Source organism: Rhinoderma darwinii, chromosome 3 (genome assembly GCF_050947455.1).
Source record: "Rhinoderma darwinii isolate aRhiDar2 chromosome 3, aRhiDar2.hap1, whole genome shotgun sequence".
Taxonomy (NCBI): domain Eukaryota; kingdom Metazoa; phylum Chordata; class Amphibia; order Anura; family Rhinodermatidae; genus Rhinoderma; species Rhinoderma darwinii.
This window is the reverse complement of record NC_134689.1, coordinates 119,503,528-119,530,774: the sequence shown is the minus strand read 5'-3', so window position 1 is coordinate 119,530,774 and position 27,247 is coordinate 119,503,528. Positions and strand designations below refer to the sequence as shown.

Sequence of the window (27,247 nt, the reverse complement as noted above, 5' to 3'; positions counted from 1 at the left end):
TCCACAGAGGGCACTGCGGCAGCATCCACAGAGGGCACTGAGGCACTATCTAAAAAGGGGCTGCCCAATCTTGACATGTGTGCTAACTGAGCCGCCGGGCTGCATTTAGCGACACTTAAACTGGAAAGCTGGATTGTTGAAATAAGCACGTGGAGAAATATCTCAAATTTTAAACCTAGCGCTATTATTATAGTAATGTAGTATTATTATTATTATTATTATTATTATAGTAATATAGTGTTATAGTAGTTCAAATAACTAATTGATTAACAATAATTTTGTATTGTATCAAACTTGAAAGTAATGCGGCCCGTCAACTTCCCATTTTTCCCATATGCGGCCCACTTACCCGGCCGAGTTTGAGACCCCTGGTCTAGATGCAGGGTCAGAGCACTGCATCCAAGACCACAATGCCTGTGTGAGATAAACGTGAACAGAGGCTGCAGTCCGCTTGAAAAGGGACTTGAAATATCAGGCCACATTGAATTTTAAAAAGAGAAAAGCTACCCCCCCCCCCCGACAGGTTTCACCACTGTAGTGGCAGCCTCAGGGGAAAATGGGGCTAATGAGCACGGCTAGGTCTCCTATTTGTAATCTCACTCATGAGGTCACTTAACCAGTAGAAATGATCCTCATGCGACCAGGATAGAAAGATTGACAAGTATATGCTCCAACCACGGAACACTAAAGCTCGACCAATAGAGGACTCGCCTTCACACTTGCGTAATGAGGATAAGAAATATGAAAACTAACAAGTGAGAATATAGAGATCACTGCGCATGTCAGCGAACTTCGAATTTGGAAGAAGTTCGCGCTTAAAATGAGAATGGAGCATCACAAAAAGTAACAAGTATAGAATGAAGGCCACTGTGCATGTCAGTGGACTTAGAAATAAAAGAGCAGTAGGACGATTCAGATGAATAGAAATAAGTAATACTGGAAGACTATAGAGATGATATATATAGAAACTAATTAGATGTTACTCATCAGAATAATACGTTATAAATTACTCTATATTAGTAACCATCTCATCAGTAGAGTGTCTATTATTATTCATACGATCATATTCAGAAAGTAATATGTATAAATACTTGTGAAGCATATAGACAGATTAACAAGGAGAGACCCTTAATAAATATGTGCCTCAATCTGAAAGGAGACATTAGCAATATGTGTGTATATATATATATATTTCAAGACATATTAATTAGAACCGATATGCAGACACGATTGTATCAAAATATATTTATGTAAAGCTAAAGCAGTATTGTCAGTATTTAAAAAAAAATAAAAAAAAAATAAGATGCCAAGCACGGCAGGGTCTGCGACAGCTCATAGGATATTCAAAGGTCTACAGAATATCTGTGCTCATAAAGAGGCTACAAAAGTAAAGCCTTTATTGAGTCCAACTGGGTTAAGGCTATTCAGGTGTGGAGTCCATCGTGCTTCCTCCTGTAACAACCTGTGATCCAAATTACCTCCTCCTCTAGGACCGGGTTTCAACATGGTGATCCCCCAAAATTGAATGGATCTGGTATCATTCTCATGTGCCTGGACAAAGGGGTTTCTTCTTTTCTATTGGTCGAACTTAAAATGCTTCAAAATTCTTCTTCTAAGTTGTTGGATGGTTTTACCTACATAAAATTTAGGACATGGGCATTTGGCAATATATACAACTCCCGAACTCTGGCAGTTAATGAACTGTCTTATCTCACACAACTTCCCATTAGAAGGGTAGCTAAAATTCTTCATTTTTGGCATAAGGGGACAGAAGGAACAAAGTCCACATGGATAGGAGCGAATGGTAGGTGAGGGGAGCCATGTGTTTCATGGTATAGATGGTTTAAAATAATGGCTATGAACCAAGAATTCTCTCAAATTCTTACCCCTATGATAAATTACACTTGGGGTGCTAGTTAGAACCTCATGTAGATCAGAATCGGCTAAAATAATGGGCCAATGTTTTTCTAGCTTGGTTTTCACCCTCTGGTAACAGACATCATATGTCCCAATACATCTGATGTTAGTACTAGTTTCTCCTGAATTTTTAATTTGATTTACCAGAAGATCCATTCGGCCTGTTGCCCTGGCCCTAGCATAAGTCCTATGCAAACTTTTTTGGGGTAACCTCGTGCTCTAAATTTCCTATACAAAGTGTCACATTCTTTTTGAAAGGCAAGATCATTAGAGTAGTTCCTTTTCGCTCGTAGGTACTGACCTATAGCAATTCCCTTCTTCAAACTTGGGGGATGAGAACTGTTCCAGTGTACAAAGCGATTAGTGGCAGTAGGTTTCCGAAAGATGTCAGTATGTACACTGCCACCAGGATCCAAAAGAAATTCTCAGGTCAATAAAGTTACTCAGTTTCGTGAATTTCATAGGTGAACTTCATACCAATAGTGTTATTGTTGAGAATCGTGAGAAAATAAAAAAAATTATTTTCACCATCCTATAAAATTAAAATATCAATATAACGACCCCAAAATAAAACGTGAGAAGTGTAGAACAAAAGTTTATCTGAGAAAACGTGAAAATACTCCCACCACCCCAAAAATAGGTTTACATAAGTGGGTGCACAAACTGTGCCCATGGCAGTGCCTTTTGGTTGATGGTAAAAATTTGCCAAACGTCAAATAATTGTGTGTTAAGAAAATCAAGAAGTGTGAGAACAAATTTATTTTGTGACTGAAATTAAATACCCCTGGTGCGGAGGAAATGTTTTACGGCTTCAAGGCCAAAATTATGTTGTATATTTGTATATAACAATTTAACATCGATGCTCACTATAAGGGTAGTCTCTGTGACATGTATTTCATGAATTCTGGTGACAGTGTCCTTGGTATCCCGCAAAAAAGATGGAAGGGAAGTGACAAAAGGGGATAAAATTTTATCAACATAAATACTGATGCCTTGTGTTAAATTGTCATTGCCTGAAACTTTAGGCCTGCCAGGGGCAGGGCGAGAGGCCTTATGAACCTTCGGTAGTGCATAGAAAGTAGCCAGTGTTAGTAAAGGAGTGTATAGTTGTTTCAATTTATCTTGTGGTGATGAGAGCTTTAGTTTTAGCTTCAATAAGTAAATTCCGTAGCTGAGAAAGAAATTGATCAGTGGGGCTACCATTCAAAATGGTGTATGTAGTGGTGTCACCAAGTAACCTCTGGACCACACTCACATAGTCAGTGTGGGCCATGATCACTATATTCCCACATTTATCTGATGGCTTAAAAATTAGATCTTCATTCCTACATAATTCCTCCAAAGCGGTTTGTTCACTTTTAGGCCTTGTTCACATGGAGTTTTTTGCAGGCACAAAATTCTGCCTGGAAAAATCAGCTCCGGTTTTTTTTAAGTGGTTTTGCACCACACTCGTTTTTGACACTTTTTTTGTCGCGATTTTTGACGCAGTGTTTTGTCGCGTTTTTTTTAGGCTTTTTTTTCCTATTTCTTCCATAGACAGTGGGAATAACCGCAAGCGTTTTTTGCCGAAAAAAAAACACGTTTATTTCCATCTCCTATTGATTTCAATGGGGTTTTTGAGGCGGAAAACGCCTCAAGATAGGGCAAGCGGCTTCTTTTTCCCGCGAGTGTTTTTTTTTGCTTGCGGGAAAAAAAAAACGCCTCCACCTCACATTGAAATCAATAGGAGGCAATACCGGCTGTTTTTTGCTGCGGTTTCTGCGGCAAAAAACTCAGTGAGAACAGGGCCTTACTAAGATTGTCAAAAACTCTGGCTTGGTTTGTTCAAAGTTGTCGTAAATCTGTACTGACCATTTTTACAAAAGGTGTCTATATTCGAGTCCTGTGAAAAATATGGTTTACTCTTAGATTTAGGGCCCAACGAGATTTAGGACCTCACTAGCTGGATATTCATTTTCATCATACAAATCCTCCAAGGCCTTGAGGGCACTCATCTCTCTCTACGGTCAATATCACCATTACCCTGTGAATTAGCTTTAATAACGTGCTCATACATAACGTTTGAATGCGTTGAAGAGGCGCAGATTAGGTGAGAGAGCCCCCTCCCTCTAACAACTTAGATGCCGAGGCATGGAATGACCGCAGTACCTGAGGGGTTAAAAGGCCAAAATTGGAGTTCTCTCTGCAGAGTTTCAGCTGTAATATATGAATGGCGCTGGTACAGAAGCTGTAAATGTACAACCCACGTCCCCAAGGGAGTTAACAAGCTTAACATAGAAAATGACAGTTTACTGTGCTGAATGATAAACAAAAAAAACACACACCTTTACTCGTAGGAATAAATATAAAAAACACGTATTCATTTTGCAAGGTGTATATTGCTACACTTGAAAGCAAAGGATAATCAAATTATTTCACGTCTTTTCAAATACTGTCAGCTTTCCATGAAGTTAATTAAGCATTAAACCGCCTTGTTAACAGATGGGTATGTGGTAGAATGACAATTTATTTTAATTTCTCTGTTATATTAAAAGCGTAGTCTAACACCTTTCATTTTGAATGCAAAAACAAGGTGTTTAACATTCTCATTGATAATTTTGGAAGTACATAAATCCTTCTGCAGAAGAGTTAGATGAAAGATGACATAGTACGAATGTAATACAAACCTATTGTGATGAACATCTGTTCAACCGTGGAAAATACAAATGTTGCAAATTAATTGGAATATTTCTTAGTGCTCTTTACTTTGCGACAGAAATCAGGTGTGAGAAATCCAATCTGACTACAGAAGCAATGTCAAGTAACTAAAACAACGTCCTATAATCTGTAATTGTAAGCACTCCATCATTCTGCTAAAATGCTGCTTTGTCTATTTTTTCGCTTGAATCTAAACTAATTATTGATTTTAATATTGCCATAATGGAAGGTCACTACTATGACTGATGCCTTAAAGAAAACCACCTCTGTCTATTTGCTCTAGAAAGGCATTTGTACGCCACAGAGATGGGGGCCTCCACCGTGGACCCCAACTCTATGAGCCAGAGGATAGTGTCGCCATGCAATAAATAATTTCCCCTGCAGAGGAGAGGCCAGATATGGCTTTCTTCGGCAATAACAGCCGATCATCAAGAGAAAAAGGTGTATTCAGACATTGAGGTGCGGTTAAAACCACATCCGATGCATTTACGGTAAAAACACAACCGCTTCAAAAAATGCATCAAAATCGCGTTCATTATGTTTCTTGTGTCAACGTTAGATAGTTCTCATGATTAACTATATCAGTTATCCCATGTTTCCACTGTGTGAGTTCCCTACCCGGTTGTACCACGTTGGGCTATTTCATGATTTTATGATAGATTGGTTATTTACCGGCATCCCCATATAGGACCTTGACCGTCTTTACTCTTGCTACATCCACGACACTTTTTCTCTCTCTGTCCCATTGTGAAGATTGCATATTCGGTTTTATTTTATCTATACATAATTGTATATTTTAGCTCGGTTATTCAATAAAATATTTATTTTTAAACGCATGAAATAAGGTCGTGTTTTAGTTCTCTATAGGTTACATATATTTGTGTTACACGCACCATTTCATTAAGGCTCACTATTTTTGGTTTTGATTCCAAAGGTGTTCGATCAGGCTGAGGTCAGGGCTCTATGTGGGCCGGTTCTTCCACACCACACTCACCCGACCATGTCTTTATGGACCGTCCTTGTTTTGTGCACAGAATGCATGGCTAGGTACTTGATTTTAACCACCTGTGGCAATGGAACTGCTTCAGCATACCAAGACATTTTGGACAATTGAAAACTTCCAGCTTTGTGGAAAAAACTGTTTGGGGAAGGCCCTTTTCTGTTCCAGCAGGACTGTGCCCCGATGCCCAAAGCACGGTCAGACAAGATAGATAAATCCGCTGGTTCTGCAGCCAGGCCCCGCGCTTCGTGGCCTTCTGAGGCCTCCACTCCCCCCCCCCCCGCCCTTCCACTCTTGTTGACGCCCCTCCTGAACCATCCATGTTTGACGTACTAAAGGCTATTACAGAATCTTGTACGGTTCTGAGAAAATTGATGTCCATCAGACAGACTTTGGTCTTCTCAGAGCTGATGTACACACACTACGTGAAAGAGCTGCTAAGTTTAAGAGGCGTATTTCTGACCTGGAAGATGTGGTGACTCCCCCTGAGATCGAGGGTCGACTCTTTAGAGACGCAAAAGATAACCTGGCGGGTGAAACTCGATGACATGCAGAACGGTTTGCGAAGATGTAACATCCACTTCATCGGCCTGCCTGAAGGTGTGGAAAAACCTGACCCTGCGGCGTTCTTGAAACATTGGCTCAAGTCAACATTTAGAGATACTGCTTTTTCTCCTATGTTCTGTATGGAATGAGCACATCGGATCCCATCTAGAGCTTCTCCACCTGGGGCGCCGCCACACAATTTCATTGCTAAGTTTCTGAATTTCAAAGACAAACACAAGTTGCAGGAACTAGCAAGAAAACAGGGGCCTCTAAAAAATACTAACCACAAGATGTGAGAGTCTTTCCAGACTATTCGTTGAAGGTGCAAAAACAGAGGCAGCAGTTTATGGAGGCCAAGAAATGTCTGAGGGAGAATCAAATCATCTATTCTATGGTATATCCGAGCTATTGTGCACCAACATTCCTAGACAAGCCGGAAAAGAGGTCTTTGGCTGGTCGGTACATCATGGACTCAGATTTCTCTACTCCTGTGGTATCGTATCTCCCTGTGCTGTAAGAAAATATACCAGAGGGGAATTGCTCTACAACATGGAACATGTTCTTAACTTTGCTCTTCTGTAAGGATTTCGATTCTCCTTGCGGATATCCTCGGTGGTGATGGGTAACGCTATCCAAGGGAACTTACTCCTTGTCATGGAACATGTTCCGAACTGCTCTTCTGTGAAGACTTGGATTTTCCAACGTTGTCTTCGGCTGTGATGGGTGTCGGGAGATATACCCCGGCTTTGACATATAGCCGCAATGTTGAGCCTCTTAGTTCTAAATGAGTATCTTTATTGCACTCCAAGGGAAGGGGCTTGCCCTCTTTCACTAACCATTTAAGCATACCCTGTAGTACGGTCTTTGCTTTTTGCTAAATGCTGCATTTGGGATTGAAACCTGTCTCAAGTTCGTGGGATGGGTAGGGTTGGGTTTAAATTGTTTATGCCTTTCGTACTTGTCTACTTATTTATATATGACTTGTCTGACCATGTGGACTGGTCTCTGGGAGTGCTGGAGTTAATGGTTCCCAAAGGGGGGCAAAAAATATGTTCAACCCCTGTATAATGTCCTCCGGATCTGTACTGTATTTAATATCTCTTATGAAGACGCTACGCCACCTTAAAATTATCGCCTGGAACGTGAGAGGACTTAATGACAAAGTTTAAAAGCTCCTTAGTTTTTAATTTTCTCTTTACATACAACCCACAAATTATACTTTTACAAGAGACTCATTTACTCGGTTCTAAAATAGGAGCTCTTACACGGCCATAGGTCAGGTATGGTTATCATGCCTCTTACTCCAGTTACTCCTATGGAGTCTCGTTGCTGGTCCACAAGTCTTTAAAATGTGAGGTTACATCTGTTAAGACAGATCCTAGGGGAAGATTCATTGTGCTGCTATGTCTCCGATCCATTTTACATTCTTTATTATTGTTAATGTCTATAATCCTCCTCCACCTTCTATCCAATTGTTCACTGACATAATGTTGCTGGTGACTGATTTTGGCCCTGCTCCTCTTTTGCTCTTCGGGGATTTCAACCTTTTTCTGTGCTCTGTATTAGATAAACGGGGGGGGGGGGTATAGTGAAAGTCCCTGGATAGTGAAAATGTAAATTATTTGGAAGCTGATCTGACCAGAGGAAATTACAGAGGTTATTAGTTCCTTTCCAAACAGAAAAACCCTGGGTTTGGACGGTCTGCCAATAGAAAGGTATAAATTGCATGTTGACCTTTTTGCCCCTCATTTGCTTACCCTTTTTCAATCCATTAGTGGTGGTACCACCCTCCCCCCTTCTATGAGAGAGGTTCTTATAGTGCCGATTCCCAAGCCCCAAAAGGATCCTCGAGACTGTGGCTCATAACAATCTATCTCACTCCTTAACCATTTTAAAATATTAGCCAAAATTCTGGCGATTCGTATGCAAAAGATTATATCTCATATTATTCATCCAGACCAGTCCAGTCTGGCTTCATGCCAGGGAAGGCCACTGATGTTAATCTTTGGAGACTTTTTACCAACTTATCATCTAATATAGTCAGGTAGCACCAGGGTTGTTGCCTCTTTGGATCTTGAGAAAGCATTCGACCCGGTGGAGTGGTCCTATCTGTGGTCTGTACTAGGCAAATTTGGATTTGGCCCCAGATTTATCCAATGGGTACAGTTACTATACTCACAACCTACGGCAAGTATTAAAACCAATTGTCACATTTCCCCTTCATTTACGCTAGCCCGAGGGACTAGACAAGGTTGCCCGCTATCTCCTTCCCTTTTTGCACTGGCCATTGAACCACTAGTAATCGCTATAAAAGCCTTTCCTGATATAAAGGGCTTCAAGATGGGGGAGAGGGAGGAGCATGTCTCTGTCTACGTGGATGATACACTTCTATTCCTCAATGATCCGGGTCCATCTCTGCGGGCACTATTATCTTTGTTTGATTTATTTACATCCTTTGCTGGGCTCCGTTTGAAAATTTTTGGTAATGGCGATACACAACGCAGCCAGGAGTGTCGTACTTCCTTCCCCGATACAACGGGCAGATAAAATTACATATCTAGGTATAGAGATTAATTCCGATATTTGTACTTTTATAACTGACAATGCCACTCCTCTGGTACAACGTCTCAAGATAGACTTTGATAGATGGAAACCCCTCCCACTCACAGTTACAGGCAGAATTAATCTGTTCAAAATGAAGTCCCTACCTAGATTTTTGTACCTCTTTCACAATTCTCCAGTATGGCAACCATTATCACTGTACTCCAATATTGACAAAGTTCTCAGATCTTTTATTTGGGCAGGTGGTGCTCCTAGAATTGCTCTGGGTACACTACAACTATCCACTGACCAGGGTGGGCTAGCCCTCTCGAACATATATTACTACTTTCTTGCTAGCCAACTGGTGTATGTTTGGTGGTTTACCCATGACATTTTAATCCCTGTACTGAGCTAGAAGCCTCCCTTCTTGGTTCCTATAAAGCCTTGGTGAACTCTATCTATAGACAGCCCCCACCCCCAGGACATATGCTTACAATTCCGATGCAGACTACTCTGAAGGTCTGGCAGAAATCAATGCTGCTCTGGAATAATCCGCTTCTGCCACAGTTAAGAAGACTTCCTAATCCTGGTGAGTGGGCAACTCTGGGTATATTAACCTTGGAGGATGTGGTGATGGATGATAAGATAGCTACTTTTGCACAACTTAGGGATAAACACCAGATCCCGACCCATCTCAGGTTCCGTTATTTCCAGCTTAGGCACACACTTTGGTCGCAATTTGCAGGATATAATGTTAGATTATGTACATCCCGGTAGAGGATTGGGTGACACAATTATCCATACTTTATAGACAGCTATTGATGGCATCTTCCAATAAACTTGATAAGAGCCCTGGACCGATGGTCTCAGACTCTTTACTCTGTATCTACTGACTATCATAAGGAATTGCTATCCGCTCTAACAGGTCCCTTAATATCTACAAGAGACTGACTTAATCAATTAAAATGTTTCCACTAAATCTATTACACTCCTTCCAATTATTTATGATGGGACGTATACCTACTCCCGTCTGTCCACGATGCCACGGAGCTGAGGGCTCCTTTCTACATATGTATTGGGAGCGCCCAATTATTAATACTTTCTGGACTGAAGTACTGGAATTCCTTCAGGTTAATGTAGGAATCCCTCATATACTTGAACCCAGAACTTGTCTTTTATTACTAGCGGAAGATCTTCTACCTACTGTGGCGGTTAGGTCTCTCATGATGCTCCTCTTATTTTATGCTAAAAAAAGCTATACTCCTGCATTGGAATCATCCAAAAGGTTCCTACATTGTCAGCATAGATTACGTTAGTAAACTCTGTCCTGCCACTTTTTAAACATGTGGATGTCCTGATAAATTTATGAAAGTGTGGAGCTCTTGGATAGCCAACCCTCATACCAGCTCATAGAATTGACATAGCAAGGGTTGATTGGGCCTAAAGTTGCTGACCCCTCTGTTTGGTCCCCCATTCCTCCACCAAATTTCTCCCTTTGACTGATCCTCACCAGATTTTATATGTACTGCTGATAAAGAAAGGCTGTTTGTAAGTTTTGTTTTTGTATTTCAACTTATATGCAGTTCAATATGTGAAAACTGTATCCGTACGTTCTTTGTTAATAATTGCCCTTGTACAGTTGGTACTGTTGTATTGCTTAATATATGGAATGCTCAGGATTTTATATTTTTGTACCATTGTTTTGATACGAGGTCTTAATAAAATTAACTTTTAAAAAAAAATTAAAAAAAATAAAAAGAGCATCCAGAACAGACTGGCATGTTGCATATTTGAAATTCTACATCATGCTCTAATTTACGTGCGGAAATCTTTCAGCAGCATGTGAATACGATTTTTAAAAGCTCATCCACTTGCCTGAAAAAGTCTTCCGCTGCGTATCCCGCCCCCCCCCCCCCCCTTTCCAGCAAATTCGGAAAGAAAACCCACAACAAATCTGCTGCGTGTGCAGGGAGGCTTATTTCTGCCTGTGAGCTCAGCATTACCTCAACAGGATTGCGGTTTAGGCTGTATGAGTGACAAGGCTGCACCCCACACTACACATCCGCTTGGTCTCCTTCGCTAATATTCTATTTTTAATTGTGCAGGGTTTCTGAGACCATGGCACATCTTTACTTCTATGAAGCTGTGCAGGTTTATTACCTTAATTTACATTGATGTGTTTGACCACATCCAATACACAGTCATGTAATAGAACTGGTGAAAACATTATTTGCTTACATCTGGAGCTGGTGGGTCAGACTGTGCAAACAGTGAATATTTCCAACAGACATCATATTAGTAATTTAAATAGTTTTTTTGTTTTAAGGACTGATCTACTGAAGATAAACTCTATGAATTAAAAAAAAAAAAAAAAATGCAGAGAATCCTTTCAAATAATCCAATTATTTTGTGTCATTTTATGCTCAATTCAGCCCGTTGTAATTTCTAGTATATACCGGTATGTACCATATTTTTTTGGGGCTATAGGCTGCACCAGACAATAAGATGCACCAATAACTAGAAGAATAAAAAAAAAAAAGGAAACATTTTTACTGTACATAATGTACAGGTGATATTGTACAGATACAATAATGTTTAAAAGACAGAATAGCTCATCACATAGCTTGCCACAGTGCCCCATCACATTGCCAGAGTGCCCCATCAATGTCCATGGCAGGCTTGTAATAAACCCTGAAACTATTAAAAAAAACAGATGTCCCTATCCACTTACCTACAACAACAAAAATCAATGACTTTTACTGGATAATCAATTCTATTCTAAGACTTTTATTAAATATTAAAATAATTCTCTGCAACTAAGCATCCAATTCCACCTAATATAATTGCTGTGTAAAGCTGGGCTGTTGTAAAGGATTTGCCAGACACAGGTTCTGTGTCGACGCCCGGGGTTAATCAACCCTCATTAGCTCCAAGGTCTGCTAGAGTGACGCGATCTGTTACCACTCAGGCTTGCAGGCTGAGGAGAGGGAGAACCTATCACAGCCTGGCCTGACGGTTCCGGCTCCCGCCCTTGGTCTATTTATACCCTCACTTGCAGCATGTTCCTTGCCTGTGATTGTCTGGTTTCCTGGCTCTGCCATTCCTGCTATTTACCCGATTGACCGCTGTTACTTATGGACTCTGACTTGCCAGACTATTCTCCTGCTCTGATTTTGCTACTACCTACTCCCCTGGTTTGATTCGCTCGTTCACCACTGCCTGACACTCACGGTGTCTCCGTGCGCAACTGCCCCTACCCCCCCCCCCCTTGCTTCAGTGTGCCCTCGTCTTGTGTGGTCTGTCTTGCACTTACTGAGCGTAGGGACTGTCGCCCAGTTGTACGCCATCACTTAGGACGGGCCGTGCAAGTAGGCAGGGACTAAGTTGCGGGTAGATTAGGGCTCACCTGTCCGTCTCCCTACCCCGATTCATTACATAATCACAGACCCCATACCTTAGATCAGGCTATGGCTTTAGCGGTACGTCTTGACCGACGTCTCAGGGAACGACGACTTGAACGTTCTGGTGCCTTCACCTTTGGCTCCCCTATGATGGCTCCAGAGGTTCCGTTGATTCGTTCTTCCACGGAGAACTCGGATGAACAGATGCAACTCGGGGCCTCCGTGTCTCCCCAACAACGTAGAGATTTCCCCAGGAGGAATGGTCTCTGCTTCTACTGTGGGGATGACAAGCATCAATTGAACTCCTGTCCCAGGCGCAAGAATAAGCAGCCGGAAAACTTCCGCGCCTAACTGACCATCGGGGAGGTCGCTTGGGCGCACAGGTATTGCCCGTAAACATGAAGCCTAATAAAATCTTGCTTCCCTTTCAGGTTTCTTTTGATGGTAGGTCTGCCACCGGCAGTGCCTTCGTGGATTCAGGGTCTGCTGCTAATATTATGTCTGTGGAATTTGCTATATCTCTAGCTATGCCACTAATTGATTTGCCTAAACCTGTCCCGGTAGAGGGTATAGACTCCACACCCCCTGCCAATGGTTATTTTATGCAGAATACCCCTGTTTTTGAACTCATTGTTGGCTCCATTCATTTGGAGCAGTGTTCTGTGTTAGTGATGCAGGGGTTATCGTCCGATTTGATTTTAGGCCTCCCTTGGTTGCAGACGCATAATCCCACTTTTAACTGGAATACTGGTGATCTTACTAAATGGGGTAATGAATGCATGACGTCATGTTTTTCTATTAATTTGGTTTCTCTCGTTGAGGAGGTGGTCACTCTACCGGAGTTTATTCAGGACTTCGCTGATGTCTTTTCTAAAAGGGCCTCCGAAGAGTTACCTCCTCATAGAGAGTACGATTGCGCAATCGATTTGGTACCAGGAGCTAAGCTCCCTAAAGGAAGGATATTTAATCTCTCTTTTCCTGAACGTGAAGCCATGAGAGGATATATCCAGGAAAGCCTGGCCAAGGGTTACATTCGCCCCTCTACTTCTCCGGTAGGTGCTGGCTTCTTCTTCGTGGGGAAGGATGGTGGTATTAGGCCATGCATCGATTACCGAAATTTAAACAAGATCACTGTAAGGAACCAACATCCCCTTCCTTTGATTCCTGATCTCTTTAATCAGGTTCAGGGGGCCCAATGGTTCTCTAAGTTCGATCTTCGGGGGGCTTATAACCTTATCCGGATCAGAGAGGGGGGTGAGTGGAAGACTGCGTTTAATACACCCGAAGGTCATTTCGAATATCTTGTCATGTCCTTTGGGTTGTGTACTGCTCCCACGGTCTTCCAGAATTTCATAAATGAGATTTTGAGAGACTACCTGGGGGTATTTCTTGTAGTGTACCTTGGTGATATACTTGTGTTTTTCAAGGACTGGTCCTCCCACATTGAGCATGTCAGGAATGTGCTCCAGGCCCTTAGGGAAAACAAACTCTTTGCAAAAACCGAAAAATGTGTGTTTGGGGTGCAGGAAATACAATTTTTGGGTCAAATCCTCACTCCTAACGAATTCCGCATGGACCCTGCAAGGGTTTAGGCTGTGGCAGAATGGGTCCGCCCTGCCTCCCTGAAGGCCTTACAGTGTTTCCTGGGGTTTGCTAATTATTACAGGAGATTTATTGCTAGCTTCTCGGTCATCGCTAAGCCTCTTACGGACCTCACTCGTAAAGGTGCTAATCTCCTCCACTGTCCTCCGGAGGCGGTCCAGGCTTTTGAGATCCTTAAGAGGTGCTGTGTCTCTGCCCCAGTGCTGATTCAGCCTAATCAAATGGAGCCATTCATCGTGGAGGTTGACGCCTCCGAGGTGGGAGTGGGTGCTGTCTTTTCCCAGGGTACTAGGTCTCTCACCAATCTCCGTCCCTGTGCCTACTTCTCCAGGAAGTTCTCCTCCACCGAGAGAAATTATGACGTTGGCAACCACAAACTCCTAGCCATTAAATAGGCATTTGAAGAGTGGCGCCACTTCCTGGAGGGGGCTAGGCACCAGGTAACGGTCCTTACTGACCACAAGAATCTGGTTTTCCTAGAATCTGCCCGGAGGCTAAACCCGAGACCAGCTCGATGGGCGTTGTTTTTTACGAGATTTAACATTGTGGTTACCTATAGGGCTTGGTCAAAACATATTAAAGCTAATGCTCTGTCGGGTAGCATCATGACTAGCCCTCCTCCTGAGGAGGACCCCGCTTGTATTTTGCCCCCAAGTATATTCATATCCTCTGTGGATTCAGACTTAGTCTCCGAAATTGCGGCTGAACGAGGTTCTGCTCCCGAGAACAAGCTGTTTGTTCCCCTGCAATTCCAGCTAAGGTTACTCAGGGAGAATCATGACTCCGCACTATCTGGCCATCCAGGCATCCTGGGTACCAAGCACCTAATTTCTAGAACCTATTGGTGGCCTGGGTTGCTTAGAGACGTTAAGGCCTACGTCGCCGCTTGTGAAATTTGTGCTAGGTCGAAGACTCCCAGGTCCCGACCTGCGGGCTTACTATGTTCCTTGCCCATTCCCCAGAGACCTTGGACCCATATCTCCATGGATTTTATCACCGATCTACCTCCATCCCAAGGCAAGTCGGTGGTGTGGGTTGTAGTAGACCGCTTCAGTAAGATGTGCCACTTTGTACCCCTCAAGAAACTACCCAATGCTAAGACGTTAGCTACCTTGTTTGTCAAATACATCCTGCGTCTTCATGGGGTCCTGGTCAATATTGTTTCTGACAGGGGGGTACAATTTGTTTCATTATGTTGGAGAGCTTTCTGTAAGAAGCTGGAGATTGATCTGTCCTTTTCCTCGGCCTTCCATCCTTAAACTAATGGCCAAACTGAGAGGACTAATCAGTCTCTAGAACAATACTTAAGGTGTTTTATCTCAGACTGTCAAAATTATTGCGTCTCCTTCATTCCCCTCGCCGAATTTTCCCTTAATAACCGTGTCAGTAACTCGTCGGGTGTCTCCCCCTTCTTCTGTAATTTTGGGTTTAATCCACGGTTCTCCTCCGTTCCACCTGGTGGTTCCAACTATCCCGGGGTAGATGTCGTTCATCGGGAACTGTGCACAGAATGGGCGCAGGTTCAGAAGAACCTTGAGGAGTCCCAGAACATCCAAAAGACTCAGGCAGATAAAAGACGTTCAACTAACCCCCTATTTGTGGTCGGGGATCTGGTGTGGCTGTCTTCTAAAAATTTGCGCCTTAAAGTTCCGTCCAAGAAATTTGCTCCCCGGTATATAGGGCCGTACAAAATCATTGAAGTCCTCAACCCTGTCTCCTTCCGGCTGGAGTTACCCCCGTCTTTTCCGATACACAACGTGTTCCATGCCTCCCTCTTGAAAAGCTGCTCCCCGTCCTTGGCTTCATCGAGGAAACCTCTGGACCCTGTTCTCACCCCGGATGGGGTAGAATTCGAGGTAGCAAAGATTGTGGACAGCAGGACGGTCCAAGACTCCCTCCAGTACCTGGTCCATTGGAGAGGACACGGGCCAGAGGAGAGGACTTGGGTACCCGCCCGGGATGTTCACGCCGGTATATTGCTCAGGAAGTTTAATCTTCGGTACCCCAACAAGCCAGGCCCACCTCACAAAAGGGGGGGTACTGTAAAGGGTTTGCCAGACACAGGTTCTGTGTCGACGCCCGGGGTTAATCAGCCCTCATCAGCTCCAAGGTCTGCTAGAGTGACGCGATCTGTTACCAGTCAGGCTTGCAGGCTGAGGAGAGGGAGAACCTATCACAGCCTGGCCTGACGGTTCTAGCTCCCGCCCTTGGTCTATTTATACCCTCACTTGCATCATGTTCCTTGCCTGTGATTGTCTGGTTTCCTGGCTCTGCCATTCCTGCTATTTACCCGATTGACCGCTGTTACTAATTGACCCTGACTTGCCTGACTATTCTCCTGCTCTGATTTTGCTACTACGTACTCCCCTGGTTTGATTCGGCTCGTTCACCACTGCCTGTTGCTCACGGTGTCTCCGTGCGCAACTGACCCTACCCCCCCCCCTTGCTTCTGTGTGCCCTCATCTTGTGTTGTCTGTCTTGCACTTACTGAGCGTAGGGACCTTTGCCCAGTTGTACGCCGTCACTTAGGACAGGACGTGCAAGTAGGCAGGGACAGAGTTGCGGGTAGATTAGGGCTCACCTGTCCATCTCCCTACCCCGATTCATTACAGCTATCTGTTCTGATCTTTTATTTATGCAACAGTAGCCCTAGTAGAGATACACAATTGATAATGTACGGCATAAGACTAACTGGAATGATGGCTGCCCCTTAATAAATTAACGCTCATTCAGTCAGCCAGTGTGACTAATATTTCTCCACTATAAAAATACTACATCCATCTGGATGTTAGATTATCGTCGTATTTCCCCTGTGGTGTACCCGACATTAATATATTTTTCACAAACGGTCTTGCATATCCACCGGGGTTTTTATGGTTAACTCCAGAGGTGTGAAAAGGCATGAATTTTCTAGAAAGTTAGCATGTTCCCATTCACTTTAATAGAACATCTGCATTTCTGTGCACATTACAGAAATTTTCCATGTGGACGTAAGACCTGTGTCATGGAAAAAAATAAATTGACATGGATTAGCCCCATTGAATCCTCGTGCTGTTCTGCCACAATTCATACAGATCCGCGGCAGAAATCCGAGAAAAGCCTTGGATTTCTGCCGTGGATCCTGCAGTAAATACATGTGGGATTACACACGTGTGAACATAGCCTTGGTACTGTTCATAGAATTGGGACAGGTGTGTGGCTAGAAGGTCCCCGTAGTGCAAAAATTGCAGATTTACTCTGTTGTGTGTACAAATGTCTGTTAGGCTTCGTTCACACCTGCACTAGGGCTCCTTTCCGACTGAGCTTCCGTCGGAACGGAGCCCTGACTGACACAAACGGAAACCATAGGTTCCCGCTACCATTGATTGCAATGGTGATGGATCCGCTGCCAAATGGTTTCCGTTTGTCTCTGTCGTGCAAGGGTTCCGTAGTTTTGAGGGAACCAATAGCGCAGTCGACAATGCTATTGATTCCGTCAAATCGACAGGACCATTGCAGAGCTGAGACAAACAGAAACCATTGGCACCGAATCCGTCCCCATTGAAATCAATAGTGATGAAAACGGAAACTTCCGTTTGTGTCTGTCAGGGCTACGATCCGAGTGGAAAGCTCGGAAGGAACGGAGCGCTAATGTGAATGAAGCCTTATCTGCAGATACTAAATAAATTCTGTAAATAGCACAGTACATGCTGCTTTCACACAACTGTACTACCAGGTCTTTCCCACAGAGCTCAGATTCTCCTGTTTCCTAAACATTGGCAGCTGCATGCATTAAGACTATTGGACCAGGTTCCACACGCATCATATATTGAAATGCAAACTCATGCAAGATCTCCGCGGAAACACGCATGCATGCAATGTGCAACCTGCAAAAATAACAAGCAGGGCGGAAAGGTATTTAATTGATCTTGTGTGATTATCACAAAAAATACAAATGTTAGATATTTTGTGATCACACATGTAATCCCATTGACATACTGTAACGACGGGGGTAGGGAAACTAACAAGTGAGCCCTAATCTACCCGCCACTCTGTCCCTGCCTACTTGCAACGACCCGCCCTAGGCGACGGGGTACAACTGGGCGGCGGTCCCTACGCTCAGTAAGTGCACGAGACAAACATACAAGGGAATACAAAGCAAAGGGAAAGGGGCAGTTGCCCACGGAAAAACCGTGAGCAACCAGAGTGGTGAACGAGCCAAGTCAAACCAGGAGAGCACAAGGTACCAAACGCAGAGAAGGAGAGTAGTCAGTAAGCCAGGGTCAGTATGGAGCAGGATCAAATAGTTAGGAGCTGTAGCTGAGCCAGGAAACCACACGAAAAGAATCACAAGCAAAGGAGGAACAGGAAAGGCAGGTATAAATAGACAGAGGGCGGGAGCTAGCTCCGTCTGGCGAGGCTGCGATAGGCTCTCCCACTCCTAAGCCTGCCATCCTGAGTGGTGGAAGATGGAGTCAGTCTCAGAGACATAGACTCAGGTGCAGACTGATTACCTATGGGAGTTAACCCCGAAGCTGTGCCTGGCAGATCCTTTACACATACATTACATGCCATATCACGACAGGCATGAGCATAAGCCCAGGAGCTGCTCTGCACTCAGAATCCAGAGTGACACATGTAGCACTATAGTGTAGCAGCACAGTTTAGAAGTACTTGTTTATTCTTGGAGCCCTGCTGAAGTGTAAGGCTTTGTTCACATGTGCATTGGAGGCTCCGTTAGGGGCCTCCGTCGCAGATCCGCCCGCAATACCGGAAACAATAGAGGATCATTTCCGGACACCCTGACGGAACCCATTAAAGTCAATGGGTTCCAAAGGCCGTCGATGGTGTCCAACGTGCAACGCAACCAGCGATACAGGTATTTCCGATGTTCATCTCCTCTAACAGAGCAGAAAAAAAGAAAGTCGAACGCTGGTGTCAACCCAGCCTAACATGAGCCACGTAGTCCTCCTCTCCCTGTGCTTATTTATTGTCTTTCTTTGCCACCCAGATATAAGACGTTAGAAAAAAATTCCTGTCTCTCAGTTGAGATCATCTGCAAGCCCACATTACATAGTGCAAAAGGATCTGGTAGCAGTCACGTGGGTGCCCAATTAATGAAGTTTAACCAGGCATGTTGTGGCAATAGAGTTAATGAAAGGGGTAAATAAGATTTTTTTTAAAACATGAAATTTTTATTTTGGGATCTCACATAACTTATTTTTAGAAAGATGTGAGGTGAGGCAACCCTTTTCTGAAATACACTCTTCACTAAACATTAAAGCTACCCAAACTACACATATAAAGTGACTTCAGCTTAAAGAGGCTCTGTCAGCGGATTATAAGTGCCATATCTCCTACATAATCTGATTGGTGCTGTAATGTAGATAACAGCAGTGGCTTTTATTTTGAAAAACGATCATTTTTGTGCAAGTTATGAGCTGGTTTAGATTTATGCTAATGAGTTTATCAATGGACAACTGGGCGTATTTTTTCTTTTTACCAACTGGGTGCTGTACAGAGGAGTGTATGACGCTGACCAATCAGTGACTAATCAGTGACATATACTTCTCATTGTTCCAGCCCAGCATGATCCACAGCACAGTGTGATTGTGCAGTGAAAGAAGCTGGGCTGGAACAATGAGAAGTGTATGACGCTGATTGGTCAGCGTCATACACTCCTCTGTACAACACCCACTTGGTCAAAAGTAAAAACACGCGCAGTTGGTCATTAACCCCTTAATGACCGCCGATAAGCCTTTTCACGGCGGTCATTAATGGGCTTTATTCTACAGCGCCGCCATTCTACGGCGCTGCTGTAGAATAAAGTAAACAGTGCAGGGAGCCGTCAAATCTCCCTGCTCTCAGCTGCCAGAGGCAGCTGAGGGCTGGGGGCGTCCCTGCTCTGCCGGGTGAGATCGATATTAGTATCGATCTCACCCGTTTAACCCTTCAGATGCGGTGCACAATAGCGTGCACCGCATCTGAATGGTTTTGGAGAGAGGGAGGGAGCTCCCTCTCTCTCCCACCGACACCCAGCGATAAAATCGCCGAGTGTCTGTGTCTCCAATGGCAGCCGGGGGTCTAATAAAGACCCCCAGGTCTGCCTGGAGCGAATGCCTGCTAGATCATGCCGGAGGCATGACCTAGCAGATGCCTGTCCGTTTTAAACGGACAGGCAGTAATACACTGCAATACAAAAGTATTGCAGTGTATTATAATAGCGATCGGAGGATAGTGAAGTCCCCTAGTGGGACTAGTAAAAAAGTAAAAAAAGTTTAATAAAGTTAATTAAAAAAAAAGTGAAAAAAAAAAAATGAAAAACCCACTTTTTCCCCTTACAAAATGCTTTACTATTAAAAAAAACTACAATAAAGCAAAAAAGTTACACATATTTGGTATCACCGCGTCCGTAACGACCCCGACTATAAAGCTGTTACATTATTTAACCCGCACTGTGAGCGCCGTAAAAAATAAAATAAAAAACAATGGAAAAATTGCTGTTTTCTGTTAATCCTGACTTAAAAAAAATGTGATAAAAAGTGATCAAAAAGTCGCATCTACTCTCAAATGGTACCAATAAAAACTGCAAGTCGTCCCGCAAAAAAACAAGACCTTATACAGCTATGCCGACGCAAAAATAAAAAAGTTACAGCTCTTCGAAAGTGACAATGGAAAAATGTAAAAAATGGCTTGGACATTAGGGCCCAGAATGCAAGCAGGGGGAAGGGGTTAAGAAACTAATTAGCATAAATCTAAACTAACTCATAACTTGCTCAAAAATGATCGTTTTTCAAAATAAAAACCACTGCTGTTATCTACATTACAGCGCCAATCACATTATGTAGGAGATAGGCCACTTATAATGTGGTGACAGAGCCTCTTTAAGCAATCTTCTGTCATGTCAGAAAACAGCATCAGTGTGGGTCAGTGACACGGTGTCCCCAACCGACGTTATAATAAAGGGATCCTGATGCTCAACTAAGTTCTTTGAATATGTCCAGATTCGTCCTATTTATTCCTCTTACATAGAGGTATGAGGTCCCTTTGATGAAACAGAAGGTGGGGGGGGCCCAACTATGTACTGATAGATCTCCATGAAATACTAGAAGATTGGTACAACTAGTGGGGTCAATTTAACACAATCCTATTTCTTAGGGTACTTTGCCGTGTAAACGAGCGCCGATCAACAACACAGCTTGTTTGCTCCTTTCACAAGGAGCTATGGATGGGGATGAGCAGTCGTTACTCCGATCGCTTGTCCCCATACATTATTATCATGTCCGCAGCGCGTCTCATTGTTTACACAGGGAGATGTGCTGCAAACAACATTTATATTTTTTAAAACGATCCGATCAGCAGATGAACGAGCGTTTGCTCGTTCATCTGCTGATCACTGCCCTGTGTTTTGCCCACATAAGTGGGCCTATGCTCCGCTGTCCATTCTACTGCCAGAATACATACCTTATCATCACTATCAGAGATCACAATTGATAAATCTTCATTATCAGTCCTATTTTCAGGATCCACATTGATCGAGGGCTCTGTAACGGACGACTCGTTATCTATCCCATATTGCCTGCAAGTTCCTTCGGAGAATCTTTGCTTCCTGCGATGATACATAGTCATCAACACCTGTAAATGATAAAATAGCACAAACAAGAATGTGAAATAAAACCTACACAGTGGGAGATGCAGTCCTTAGAAATGTGTTCTCATCAGAATGCAAACAATTTCCGAGCAGCGAACATATTAATTATATATTGTGATTAGGTTCAGAAATGAAGTATACATAACAGTTGGCAGCAAATCATTAAAACAATTGCAATGAAATTACCGAACTTTGGATTTGTACGTGAAGACTGAAGGCGCACAATGGAAACCGGACTAAAAATTGTTCTAACAAAAATTGAAAAGGAAAAAGTGGTTTTGCCTTGCAACATAAACTGGCAAAATCCTATTGACTTTGAGCCAGTTATAACACGGCAGGAGAAATTTAGATTTTATAAGTAGCCAGGCAGATTTACCTAGTCTTCAATACAAAACACAAAAATTTAGACTAGCCCCCTGGGATTTCTCCAGCCATGTTATAAAGTATTAACGGAAGGTAATAATAAACTATATGTTTGCGTGAAAAATCATTGACAAATAGGAGTCACCTTAGGAGTGAACATAGGACTTAAAAAAACGGGCCCATAAAAGAGTGCCATGTACTCAGGCGATGGAGGTGGTACCTACAGAACACACGGCGTGATAGGCGAGGTCCAGCCCGGGACCATCCTTAATCCCCGATCTGCTCACATTCATGAGCGGTGCAGGGTTGAGGGAAGGGGAATGAAGTGTCTATTTGTTATTTTGCTCTCCCAGGGACTGCAGGCAGAGCTCCAGTGATAAATATTCATATATGGACATCGACAGGGTCGGAATGCCCAGCAGAATATCAGAGGATCCTCTGGTGGCCCAGACTTTTACACAATAATTGGTCCCAAAAGCTCCAGCAGAAGGCAACTCTACTTAGAGCAAACTTGGGAGCCAAGCACTTCTATTTCTTATGGATGATTCACAAACGACCTGTTAGACGTTACTGACAATATTTCTCATGTGTACAATGCAGTTAGACCCCAGACGATTCACCGAGCTCCGTCTTAAAGGGGTGGTCCAGGCATAAGAAATTGAGGGCCTATCCTCAGGATAAGCCATAAATGTCTGATCAGTGGTGGTCAGACTACCGGCAATCTTGCCAATGAGCTGTTCTGAAAGGGCCGTGAAGCTTGTTCGAGGGGGGTTTGCAGACACTCCGTTATTTCTACGCAGTGAAATCTGCATGAAAACCCCACCAGTTCCTCGGATTTGTTGTGGATGTTTTCTGCAGCAAATCCAGTACGTGCGTTTTTGGCATCTGCGAGCCAGTATATGTAGGTATCCCTTTTTCTATTATTATTTTAACTTTATAAGAAAGCGCAATGTATGTTGGGTTTTTGTGTTTGGCGAACGTCAGGATATTTCAATGTGGAAAACGTAATGTGAACAGAGCCTTGTGGTGATTTCCTGTGACAGGACGTTATTACAGCAGTGTGGTCTCCCCCTTTGAAGTGTACTTGGTACATGCTGACTGACCACACACGTATATATTATACAAGGACGTTCCTACGTAGAAAGTTTGCAGCGGCTGAGGGCAGACAGTGCACGAACGGCATGAAAACGTCTCAGAGCTGATAGCTGTACTGAATGGCACGGTGGCAGGAGCGGGAAACCTGTGGTATTCCGCGAATTTTATCGAACTACAAGTCCCAGCATACTCTTGAAAGCTCTCACGAGCTAGCGGCTCAGTCTGCAGCACGGCGGGTGAGGGCACAGTGCTGCCATGACACTCACCTCTGGAGCTAGTTATACCCCTGACGCCGGCCTCCGGATAGACATTAATGATAAATAAAAAAAATGTGCGTGATGTTACCAGACAGTTCCTCCTGTCACTGATAACGCGACTACCGAGCAGACCCAACAATTACTAGAAATGATCTGTAACCGGGTTACGCGCTCACAGCGCTTCCTGCTCCTGCGAAACAACAGCGGCAACGGGGGCGCGCAGAGGGAGGGGCCAAACCAAGTGCGCCAAAAAGTAAGGGGGCGCCAATTACTAATAAAACTCACCTATCCCCTTTTAGAAATGGACCCTTCTGCGATTTCCAAGGTCACCTCTGACACATCATCAACCTGGAAAACTGAACTGATATGTGATCTATGAGTTCCATTTGGTGGCACAAGAGGAGATATATTGTGATTACAAATTTTATGTGAACGCAAAATCGCAAACGTATCACATTGCATATACACGTCATGCGCTCCCATATAACCGCGCTAACTTTCGCTGCCAGCGGTTTCTGGGCAATTTTCACACGTTTGACATACGCAAATAAAAGCTGCATTATAAAATGTAAAGAAAATCATATTATACCCATATATGTTCTGAAGGTGGCACTTTCCATAACTTTGTATCAAAGCGTAATGTTTTGTAAAAAAAAATATAGAAAAATGTATGTGGCTAAAAATATGGCCCAAGCAGAGGCTGAGAAGTAAAACACCTCCTAATAATAAACGTTCAGGATGTGTAGAGTTCATACATACCACTATGGCCTCATGCACACATCTGTGACCTTTCATACGGGCGCAAAACACGGACCACACTCAGCTTTTTTTTCTAACGGACCATCGCATAGAATGGGCGAGACGGATCCGCAAAAACTGACAGGAACAGGACCTGCTTTGAGTTTTGCGGATAGGGCACACGGATCCGCAAAAAAAACGGATGTGTGCATGGCCCCATAGAATTGAATCCATTAAAAAAACGGATCGCACACTGAATAAAAAAACTGATGTGTGCATGAGCCCTAATACCTATGTCTACATGCACGGATCATCACAAAATCATCAACACTGAAAAGAGCAGATGCCGTTAAACATTTGAGACACAGCGCAGGCGTCATTAGATGTGTAAGTGCTCATCTTCTTACCCCTTTATTAGAAAAAAAGACCCCCTTCAGACTGTATTTACATGAGTGTTTTTTTGGGTTTTTTGACACGCCATTTTTTAAAAACCGCCATGTTTTTTGCCACAATTACGAAAATTACGTTGAAACTTGTGACAAAAATATACATGTAAATACACCCTAAATATCAGAAAGCACATACTGTATCCCTTCTTATTGATTTGGGGGCTGATAATATAAAGATAAGTTCATGACATCAATTGGAAATGGTTGCCACCTTAAGGGTATGTTCACACGAGGTTATTACCATTGCTGGTTTATTCTATCCAGCCTTGAGGGCCATTCACACCTGTCCAATCTGAAGTGTAGGAGATTTTTCTAATGTTTTGTTTCATTTTAGTAAAATGAGTAAGTTACTTTTTATATAAACAAACACCTTTCCCATGTTCATATCCTATTGCCCGTCTTTTCCTTTCCCTAGTACATAGTGATATACATGTTGGCGGTGTTACACCTGTGTGGTTCATTTTCATATGTATCGCCAAGTTATTTATTAGGGTATGTTCACACGAGGTCATTACGTCCGTAATTGACGGACGTATTTCGGCCGCAAGTCCCGGACCGAACACACTGCAGGGAGCCGAGCTCCTAGGATGATAGTTATGTACGACGCTAGGAGTCCCTGCCTCGCTGCAGGACAACTGTCCCGTACTGAAAACATGATTACAGTACGAGACAGTTGTCCTGCAGAGAGGCAGGGACTCCTAGCGTCGTACATAACTATGATGCTAGGAGCCCGGCTCCCTGCAGAGTGTTCGGTCCGGGACTTGTGGCCAAAATACGTCCGTCAATTACGGACGTAATGACCTCGTGTGAACATACCCTAATAAATAACTTGGCGATACATATGAAAATGAACCACACAGGTGTAACACCGCCAACATGTATATCACTATGTACTAGGGAAAGCAAAAGACGGGCAATAGGATATGAACATGGGAAAGGTGTTTGTTTATATAAAAAGTAACTTACTCATTTTACTAAAATGAAACAAAACATTAGAAAAATCTCCTACACTTCAGATTGGACAGGTGTGAATGGCCCTCAAGGCTGGATAGAATAAACCAGCAATGGTAACTTGTAGTCCTGTAGACAAGATCACACAGACGCTGTGGAGATAAGTGATATGTCAGTAAATGACTGCTATGTGTCCACACTTAATGGCAGATGCGGCAGTCTGAAGCGGCACCTGACGGGGCTACAGGTGGTGCAGGCAGGAACTGCATCTGCCGGGGATAGAAGTATCACACTGCTCCAGGACACAGCGCCGCTGTGCGCTATCAGAGCGGTGAGACCGCTGCTGACAATATGCAAACTGTATGAGTGCAAACAATCGTATTAACGTTCCTATCGTTACCGGGCAGGGATCTGGCTGTGTAAGGGCCCTTTTACACCGCCATATATATGGCAGTAAAGGAGCGCCAATCAATGATGAAGCATCTACATGGAGCAATCATTGAACTGTGTGTAGACGAACTAGATAGTTTGTTCTAATACAGTTTGCATCATTGTCTGCAGCACATTCCCTCTTTACACAGGGCGATGTGCTGCTGACAATAATTATTTTTAGAACTGCATGAACGATGCAATCGGCCGACAAAGGAAAATTTGCTGGTGTGTCGGCTGTTCGCTGGGCCCTTTTACACGGGCAATGATCGGAAATTAACATTCCATTCCCTTCATCATCATCTTTTAACAGGCTCTTAGGCCTCATGCACACGAGCGTATTTTTGTCCACCCGTAAATACTGGCGTAAATACGGGTCCTTGGTCACACGTATGCGACCCGTATTGCACGAGTATTTACGGACCCGTGCCCGTAAATACGGGTCCGTGCCACCCGTATTTACAGCCACATCTTTGGCTTCAAAATTGCACTGCACTAATCGGCAGCCCCTTCTCTGTATCAGTGCAGGATAGAGAGAAGGGACAGCCCTTTCCGTAATAAAAGTAAAAGAAATTCATACTTACCCGGCCGTTGTCTTGGTGACGCGTCCCTCTCTTGACATCCAGTCCGACCTCCCTGGATGACGCGCAGTCCATGTGACCACTGCTGCATGTGATTGGCCTGTGATTGGCTGCAGCGGTCACATGGGCTGTAACGTCATCCCAGGAGGCCGGACTGGAGGAAGAAGCAGGGAGTTCTGGGTAAGTATGAACGTCTTTTTTTTTTTTTTTTTTTACAGCTTTATCTATATTGTGATCGGTAGCCACTGTCCAGGGTGCTGAAACAGTTACTGCCGATCGTTTAACTCTTTCAGCACCCTGGACAGTGACTATTTACTGACGTCGCCTAGCAACGCTCCCGTAATTATGGGTGCACACACGTAGTCACCCGTAATTACGGGAGCCCCATAGATTTCTATGGGCTGCCCGTGCCGTAATTACGGCCTGAAATAGGACATGTTCTATCTTTTTCAACGGCACGGGCACCTTCCCGTAAGCATACGGGGAGGTACCCGTGGCCAATAGAAGTCTATGGGCCCATAATTACGGCCTATAATTACAGGAGTTTTTACGGTCGTGTGCATGGGGCCTAAGAATGTGTGAAATATCCAGTAATATAAATCTCTGAGCAGTTCTTTCATTCTAGAAATTAAAGGAACTGTCTAACTCAGGGGTCTCAAACACATGGCCCCCGGGCCGCATGCGGCCACTGAGGCTGTCATCTTCGGCCTGCGGGGCACAGAGGCTCTGCTCCGGGACTATGCCGAATCCCCTGACATCACTGTCAGGTGTGTGTGTGACTATCTACAAGAGGTGTGTGTGGTAGTATCGTCAGAGGGCACTGTGGCATTATCTACAGAGGGCACTGTGACATTATCTACAGAGGGCACTGTGGCATTATCTACGGGTGGGTGTGTGGCAGTATATACAGAGGGCACTGTGGCATTATCTACAGAGGGCACTGTGGCACTATCTAAATAGGGGCTGCCCAATCTTGACATTCGTGTCTGCCAAACGCTGCCAACTGAGCCGCCGGACTGCATTTAGCAACACAATGGAAAACTGGATTGT

General features: G+C 43.7%; 1 protein-coding gene across 7 annotated transcripts in view; it reads right to left on the bottom strand.

Annotated features, from left to right (window-relative positions):
* The window catches only part of UIMC1 (ubiquitin interaction motif containing 1), a 137,403-nt gene that overhangs the window by 98,741 nt on the left and 11,415 nt on the right, over positions 1–27,247 (bottom strand). For 6 of the 7 annotated variants that reach the window (XR_012882367.1, XR_012882368.1, XM_075856624.1 and 3 more), the window contains exon 2: positions 21,148–21,318. Coding sequence is in view for 5 of the 7 variants with exons in the window: in XM_075856624.1 (XP_075712739.1) it covers positions 21,148–21,318 (171 nt within the window). In the remaining 2 variants the exon portion in view is untranslated. Of the gene's footprint in view, positions 1–21,147; positions 21,319–23,058; positions 23,274–27,247 lie in introns of those variants that run through there. The other variant, XM_075856626.1, reaches the window with a different exon arrangement.